At 29.1% G+C, this 9,002-nt stretch overlaps 2 protein-coding genes across 2 annotated transcripts in view; one reads left to right on the plus strand and one right to left on the minus strand.

Moving 5' to 3' along the window:
- LOC100200569 (deoxynucleoside triphosphate triphosphohydrolase SAMHD1) overlaps window positions 1-5,616 on the minus strand; it is a 126,686-nt gene extending 121,070 nt beyond the window's left edge. The window contains exon 1 of the mRNA XM_065820505.1: window positions 5,561-5,616. The gene's annotated coding sequence lies outside the window, so the exon portion shown is untranslated. The remainder of the gene's footprint in view (window positions 1-5,560) is intronic.
- Window positions 5,617-8,048: 2,432 nt separating this feature from the next.
- The window catches only part of LOC136091985 (FH1/FH2 domain-containing protein 3-like), a 3,171-nt gene continuing 2,217 nt past the window's right edge, over window positions 8,049-9,002 (plus strand). The window contains 1 exon segment of the mRNA XM_065819706.1: window positions 8,049-9,002. This exon segment is cut by the window's right edge and continues 2,217 nt beyond it. Within this exon segment, the coding sequence (XP_065675778.1) occupies window positions 8,091-9,002 (912 nt within the window). The 5' untranslated portion in view covers window positions 8,049-8,090.

Genomic DNA, 9,002 nt, shown 5'->3' on the forward strand with positions numbered 1-9,002 from the left:
AAAAAAAAAAAAAAAAAAAAAAAGTAACGAAGAACTTATCACTCTAGCAGTGAAAAATTTGCTCAATAACATAGTCAACAAAGTTGTAAGTGCAATGCAAAAAAGTGAAGAGTCTAGCAAATTAGCTGGTAAGAAACGCCAAAAATATGCGGCTGCCTTTAAAGCAGAAGCAATTAACGCCTATGGTTATGAGGCAAACCAAGAAACTATAGCAAAATTGTTTGGTGTAACACAAAGTCAGATTTCGCAATAGCTTAAAAAAAAGAAGCTTTTATTAAAGATGCCTAATCATCCTATCGCAAATTGTTTCTGAAGAGAAGACGTTCCACAAAATATCTTGAACTATACGAAGTTATTTACAAAGAATTTTTACAAGCCAGATCGAAAGATCATACTGTTAACTTTTCCTGGCTTTGGAGTAAAGCTAGAAATATACAACTAAACATTGATTTAAACGTGGAAATAAAACTTCATGTTATAGTTCGATTTTTACAAAAAAAAGAGTTAAAAATGAAAAGTGTATCAGAATCTAAAGCTCCAAAAAATGGGGACGGTACCAACCTAGACAAAGGCTCAATGTTGACCAGAGCTCACTTCCCTTTATTATTCATGGTAAGAAAACTTACAAGTATGTACCCAAGGGTCAAGGTGCAACACATAACACATCACAACCGGGCTCAGGATTGGAAAAAGGCAATGTTCCCTTCAAGTTATGTTTCGGCCAGAAGGAGAGCAACCAAAGCTAGCCATCTTTTCTAGAGATCATGGAAAACGCATTTCAAAAGAAAAAAAGTTAGCATGGCACAAAGATATTCACGTTTATTTCCAACAAAATACTTGGTTAGACCAAAACATTTGTAAGCACTGGTGTGATAAAACACTCCTTCCATTTGTTAAAAAACAAAAGCTTGATAAATTTGTTCTTTTGCTGGATAATTTAAAGGGACAGATGCAGGAGAATTTTAAAGATGCTGTGGCTGCTGCTTAAGGACTTCTCTGGTACGGTCTACCAGGTGCCACTGACCTTTGACAACCAGTTAACGCAGGATATGCTGCTACTCTGAAAAGACTTATTGATAGAGATAATCATTCTGATAGATGGTTCAGTAATGAAATGCCCTACACTGCAAAAGAGAGATGATTTTTGATTACACAATGGGCATGGGAAGCATGGAAAGCTTTAAACACTTCGAAGTATGACAAGCAAAGGGAGAAATATTGGACAATGACTGGGTGTTTAATGATTTCTGATGGCTTAGAAGATTTGCTTTTTAAAACAGAGGACCTTGATAGTTTCAAAGTGCCCCCACCATCCATCATTGACCTTGACAGTGATCAACCCATTGGAAATCAGAGTGATATTCAACCGGTGAAGGTAGATGATTCTATAAATGAAGGTGCCAACGAAATTCTTCCAGGTGACACCTTTATTGACCCAGACGAGAAGGAATGCGAAGTTCATATCTTTGATTTCATTGATAACATTTGTATATAGTATATATGTTTTATTTTTTAATATTATACTACAACACTAATTCAGCTACATTAAAACCAAAGCAAATATAGAGCATAAATCAATTTTTTATTTTTCTTATACCCATTAATCTTTTAACTTTTTGCTTAAGCATACCCGAGCCTGTTGCAAAAATTTCAAATGCTTATAAAAAAAAAGCATGTATAACATTTTTAATAAAGAATTCGAAATTAAAGAACTTGAACATTGAAAAAACTCAATTTAAAAAAAATTGGTGTTGTGGTTTTTCCCTCCTCCGGTTAATGCCATATAGAGGCCACATAACCAAGGCCCTCAAAGACTGGTTTAGCTCCAAAAGGAATGTCATAACCTGCTTCACAGACCGAGAGTAAGGTGAGCTTCGAAAGAACGAAGATATGTTAGAGTGAAAAGATATAAGTAGCCGAGTTAGAAAGATACCATCGAGAAAGCGGACAGGATTGCACACGATGTTAGAAGGTGCAATACGTACTGTTAGTTAGGTCACCTTACTAATGTACGCCCAAAGACTTGATAGGAGTTCACTTGATATTGACGCCCAAAGACTTGATAGGAGTTCACAGAAATGATTATAATAATTTGACTATTTTTTCGTGGTTCTCTTATTTTATATTTTTGGTTGAAATACTATTGAATACCCAAATACTAAATTGATAAGTCGCATACTTTTGAAAAAAAGAATGAATTTTATAAAAGTATAAAAGTTTATTTACACTATTTCCCGGAAAATTTCCAGAAATTTTAAACCCTAAAACAAACAATGTAACCCCCCCCCCCCCCAAAAAAAAAAAAAAAACAGTTGTTATCATTTAGTGAAAATGCTACCTTTTTAATTAAAAAAAAAAAAAAAAGTCACATTTCTAACCCTTGGATAAACGCAACAAGCGATAAATATAATATTGTTATATACTTTGTTGTTCTTAAAGATATTATGGCAGTTGTTGGTAAATGTCTTGAGTGTGGTTATAAATTGATTCTTGAGAACGATGAGGGTGTAATAAATTGTAATGTAATTGTTATGTAAAAATTGTGAGTGGAGTAACAACCCTCTCTCAACTCTTTAACTCCGAAACATGAATCTTGACAAACAAACCCGCTGCGCGAAAAAACAAGTAGAGCGTAGTACTACCAGGGACGTGGTGAGGATCAAACTCGGAACTTCTTGCTTATGAAGGGAGGGCTTGACCACTAACGCATTAAATAATTAAAGTGGTATTGTGTACATTAAAATTGTGTAGTATTTTGATAGAGTTGATCCAGCACGGAAAATGCTTTTGAACAACACGGCAAATCGCAAAAAAAGTGTTTTGCTATCCCAATGAAAATGAATACTTTAAACAAACTAAACGAACAGTTTACCCGCAATAAACCTTTGCTGAAACTTTTATAAATTAAATCTATTCTTTCATAAACCAAATTAAACAGTGAATATTTCTCTAAAATTTCTTGATCTTAAAGTAAATAAAACAAATATTACAAAAACAACATTTGTATACTTTTTAGGTTTAATTTTAAACAAAAGTTTATCATGGTTTCGTACAAGCATTCTAAAAAGAACACTCTCAAAAAGTATTGTCGTGGTGTATAAAGTAAAGTCATTCCTATATTAAAAACAATATTTTTAAAAAGCTTCATCTTTATAAAGATCCATAATTGGAAGTTTAATAATTTAATTTAATTTTCAAACACTTAAATATTAATTGATGAAATCGATGGAAAAAAAGTCTATTTATGTATATAAATTTAGTTTAAAATAGTAATATTTCAGTAAATTATTGCCCTCGCATTCAAAGTAGGAAGGGGGCGTTAGGGGTGTTCAAAAAAAATTCCAAAATGCTAATACACAAGAAATCGAATTTGGGACAAATATAAAAAAAAGACAATTACAAAAAAAAATTTCTTGTTGAGCGCAAGCCACACTTTAAGTACCTGTTAGATAAGACTTGTGAAAAAGCTGAAAAAAATTTTCATGAAATTAAAAAAATATGTTGTGTAAAAAGATAAAAAAAGCAAATGTTCACTTTTCTTATTATCTTGGGATATCTATATATTTTATTTCTTAAAATATTGGTATACACAACACCAACCAATAAATTATAAACATCTAATTATTTAGTTAAGCACATTAAATTTATAAAACATAAATTTATAAAAATAGTTAAATATACAAAAAAATACTTTTTTATTTATTTAAAAAGTTTTTATTGTATGTGACTGTTGTTTTTCATTTTATAAAACATTGTTTAACAAATAAATAAAAATAATAATAATTGCTACAAAAAAATCGTTTACAGTAAAATAAGCATAAATATATAATAATAATAATAATATATTTAAGCAATAACAGATATAAATTAATACAGTTTAATAATAATTTGAAAAAACTAAAGTCGTATGGCGCGACAGTATAATATTTTGTAAAAATAGGCTACTAATATTTCTATTTTTATGCGCTATATCTTTATTGCTATATTTTTTAATATTTAATAATAATAATAATAATACATTAAAATGTATAGTAAGTCCTATTGTTTAAATATATTTTATATATAATATATTTTATTATTGCTTATACAAAATTGCATATCTTATATTATTATAAAAGTTTTATATTGTTTTATATTGTATATATTGACATTTATATTGTGCTTATGCCGTAAAATACACCGAAAAATGCCCCAAATAGTTCCCAAGTAATTAGGCTTTGAGCGCAGGTAAATCTTAATATTTTGTAAATTTTTTTGATCTGATGTGCTCATAATGGTCCAAATTTTTTTTTAGATTAGTTTGTATCCTGGTTTTTTCATAACTGTTGTCTACAACAACAAAAAAGATTTTGCATTTTTTTTTTTTTTTTTTGCATATTTGCGCAAAATTAATTTTCAAAACGCGAAAACTAATTTTTTTTTTTTTTTTTTTTAACACCTCTAGGGGGTATGTCTAAAGCTTATCTTTCTCATATTTCAAAAAAAGCTGGCGCAATCCCTGTATTATAACGCAGTTTTCATTTATTTCTTTAAAAGTAAATTTTACTTTTTTTAAATCTTATACTTACATAAAACTACTTTCTTAAATAATTTACTTACATATATATTAAAAAAATTTCAATCAAAATATTTGTATATGTAAAATCTAAATTACTGTATATTACTAATATACTGTATATACCTTAGTATATTACTTTTTCACAACTTAATTTTAAATTAACTGGTAAAAGTAATTTCCTTTTTTATGATATATACTTTCAGATCCGTCATGGGGAGGGCGTAAATTAATTAGTCGGCGAATTTTGAATCTGGAGTCGTCATATTTGGATTTTTTGTTGGCAGTCGGCAAATGTTAGCAAACGAGGACTTTCTTATTTTTTCTTTTCTTTTTTTAAAGATCTTAGTTGGCAACACAATTTTTCTAAGTCTTACTCGGCAAAAAACAGATACGTCACCTCTCTTTAGATCTCTTTGAGACGGCCCTGTATACTTTCACTGAATTACTTTTACCAGTAAAAGTTACGAATTTTTAAATTTACTTAACTTTAGTTAATGTAAATATATTATAATGTTTCAATAAGTGTAGAATTCCACGCACTGTGTTACGTTGATGACCACTCTATTTTAGTTCTACTTTTATCAAATTTTCTTATGATTTTCTTTTTTTTTTTAAATAATACAACCTAATTGCAGTTTGTGTGTCAAGGAGAAAATAAAATCGGGAATAATATAAAAATTTGATAAAAGTAGAACCTAAAGAGAGCGATCATCTACATAACACAATGCGTGGAACTCTCCAAGTAAGTTATGAAAAAACAGTTTACGTTTAAAAGTAAGTTTACATCTAAATAAGTAAAAGTGCCATCCCTAAGTTAAACTGTTTAAAAAGTTTTTAAATTTAAACTATTTTTAGTATTTGAAAAAAAAAATTTTCTTGGTTACTTTTGTTTACAGTGACCAACACCACGCGCCACTTTTTCTTAAAGATATTTATTTGACAAGTATATTTTACAAACCTTGCTTAATTACATTGAAAAAAGTTATCAAAATTTTAACTTACGCCAACACAACACCTAAGTCAAAATCAAATATTTCAAAACGAGAAAAAAAAAGACTCAGTTAACTAAATAAGGTTTAAAATAGGTAGATAAAAATTAATGGACCGAAACAAAACAAAACAACATCATACGAAATCAGCCACTGATACAACTAATTGCAATTAGAAATGTCTTAAGTAGATAAAATGCACTGACGGAGTACACCAGTAATAACTGTGTTGTCTATTAAATACAAGCACAAATTATCTATAGGGAATGTTTTTATATACGTTTTATTAATATCGTATAAATAAAAAAGCGATTAAATAGCGATTAATCAAAAACTTATAAACAAAAAAGATTTTAAAATAACTACGAAAATCCTTTCTAATTTATTACTTCTCAAGGGATTGTTTTTTTAAATTATCGTTCATATTCATTATAACTGTTTATTTTATATCTTCTTTATTATGAGTATATACTAAAATATATAATTAAAATAGCTGAAACAATCGGCACACTTTGCCCAAAAAAGGTGCGTCAGTGAATTTTTTCTCCGCCTCATAGGTTTTTGTTGATTGCACTTTCGCTTGATAAACATTCTCCCTCAGTTAAAGCAATTAAGAACATGCAAGGATTTGTTAATAACATTACAATTTTTTGACTGACCTATTTTAATGATTGCAGAGGAATTGAGTTGTCTTTTGGCCCGATAATAACTGCCCGTAGTAGTTGTGTTAAATCCAATTCTCCTCAATAGACCACAATGTGCTCGGCGATAAGAAAAAAGTAATTTTCTTCTTTTTGCCTTGGCCATTAATATTAATTGTAAATTTATGGAGGTTGTAATATTTAATAAATGAAAATATGTTATGGAAAAAAAAAAAGTACTATGGGAAAAGATAGGAAAGTAACTTGATAAATTTCTAAAACTTTATTTTAGGGTAGTAAATTTTTTTTTGAAAAGATATATTCAAATAACGCCAGGAAGTTTACGGGTATCCCTAACTAGAGTTTGTAATGTTGTAATTCTTTTACTCCCAGGATTTCGGGATTACCATTATCTAGTCCCAGGATCACAAGATTAAACCCTTATTTTTAAATGTCTGTTATTGAAAGAAGTTAATATTTTATTTATAAAATTTAGAAAATAATAATATAAAATATTCAAATATAAGTTATAAAAATCGACTAATTAAATTATAGTTTCATTGGTGATAATTTATTGATTTTATAATTTTATACTTACTTAACAATTAAAATATAAAAGTTTCATTAAATTTATAAATATGTAATACACATACTTATTTTAATAAATAATTATATTCTTTTTGATTATTTTTAATTACGCTTTAAGAAAGCAGAGAACATCCGAAGTTTTATCGCCCAAACAACCACTTATTTTAGTTTCAAAAGTTCCAGCCGCAGAAAAAACACGTTTAAATTCTACCCTGCTATGTGAATAGTTATTCAAAACCATGCACTCTTTGCAAAAACACAAAACGTGGTCCTCTCCATAAGCAAGACAAAGCATTTCTTTTTACATTTTTTCACAAAATCAAGTCCACGCACGCACAAAAAATTTACTAAGTCAAGTCCACGCACGCACAAAATCAAGTCCGCGCACGCACAAAATCAAGTCCACGCAAGCTTTTACTTTTATAGCTCAATGCACTTATCTGTAATTGTAATTGAAAATTAAGATATATGAAAACAAATTTGCAAAAGTTTCAAAATTGAAAATTTTAAATTTGATTGCAGCCAAGCGCAAAAAAAAAAAAAAAAAAATCGGAAGTATTTGCAATCTGAAAACAGTTAAGTATTGATAAATATGTTTAGATTTGATTTTTGTTCGTAAGATTTTCAAGTTAAAACTTCTCAAAGAAATTTAACCTAAATAATGCTCAACCAAATAGGATTTAAAAAAAATTATAAGAGCTGCAACGGATTTTTGTTTTAGGCTAAAGAAGATAGTTAAAGAATATAATCAAAGAAAATAATTTCCGAATTTAAGCAATTACTGGCTGGGGTAGTGCAGGCAAAAGTAATTTAAATCGTTTTTACCGCAGTCAGAAACACGCTATGCGTTTAATCTACTTTGCAGATCTATTTCTCACATATTGGAAAAATTTTTCGGAAACAAGTGTTTATACGATTTAAATGAATTTAATCTTTTATGTTTCATTTATATGCGGAAAATCGATTTATGCCCTTTAGTTTTTGAAGATTTATTTGTTTTGAAACCCATTAGCAAATACACTTTAAGAAATAATAATTTTGTAAATGAACCGCTTTGTAAAACAAGATATAATCAATTTTGTATTTCATATTGTGCACCACATCTCTGGAATAGGAACCAAACTTTGATTTATTAATTACTTTTTCAGTCTTCAAAAATATATTAAAAAATTTCATTCTCTCAATTGAAAATATTTTTGAATCCTTTTGATACTACTGTTGTACTACTTTGAATCCTTTTGATACTACTTTTGATACTACTCCTTTTGACTACTGTTTACTTGTGCGCCATAACAAAATGATAAGGGACGCATTATGGCACCATTTGAGAGTAAAGTACAATATTTAGATGATACTGATCCTTTTAATAGTACAAGTTTTCCCGAGCCTTCTTGTCCGCCAACCTATGTTTTTAGAGAAAACTTAGCAATATGCTCACAAATACCTGCAATTCACCGACTATTAAAAGCACCCCATAATATTGAGGATTGTATTCTTCAACTATCCCATAATGGTAATTATTTGGACTTAGAAGTATCTATAGAAGAACAAGATGAACTCTTGGATGGTTTTAGGGAAAGTCGCAAGAACGCAATTATTCTTAGAACTCAGCTCTCTGTACGTGTCCATAATATTATAGCAAATTTGTTGACAGCAACTGGACGTGATTTAAGAAGAGCACTTTTTTCTTTAAAGCAAATTTTTCAGGATGATAAAGATCTTGTACACGAGTTTGTTACAAATGATGGACTTAGTTGTCTTATTACTGTTGGTACTGATGCCGACCAAAACTACCAAAACTACATTTTACGTGCTATTGGTCAAATCATGCTCTATGTTGATGGTATGAATGGTGTGATAGAACATAATGATACAATACAATGGCTTTATTGCTTACTTTCATCTAAGTATCGGTTGGTTCAAAAAACTTCATTAAAATTGATGCTTGTTTTTGTTGAGTACACAGAAAGCAACTCTTTATTAGTTTGGAAAATTGCCCAATCGGTAAACCAAGGTGAACTACCTATGAAAGGCATCATTGATATACTTAAAGAATCTGAAGGGAATAATTTAGATGAAGATTTGCTTATGTATTCTCTTACACTTGTTAATAAAGTTTTGTATGGTATTCCTGATCAAGACAATTTTTATAATGTTGTTGATGCTCTAGAGAAACAGAGTATGCAAGTTATATGTCATAAATTAATTAATCGAACACCAAAAAAC

The sequence above is a fragment of the Hydra vulgaris genome, chromosome 15 (genome assembly GCF_038396675.1).
Source record: "Hydra vulgaris chromosome 15, alternate assembly HydraT2T_AEP".
NCBI classification, from domain to species: Eukaryota; Metazoa; Cnidaria; class Hydrozoa; order Anthoathecata; family Hydridae; genus Hydra; species Hydra vulgaris.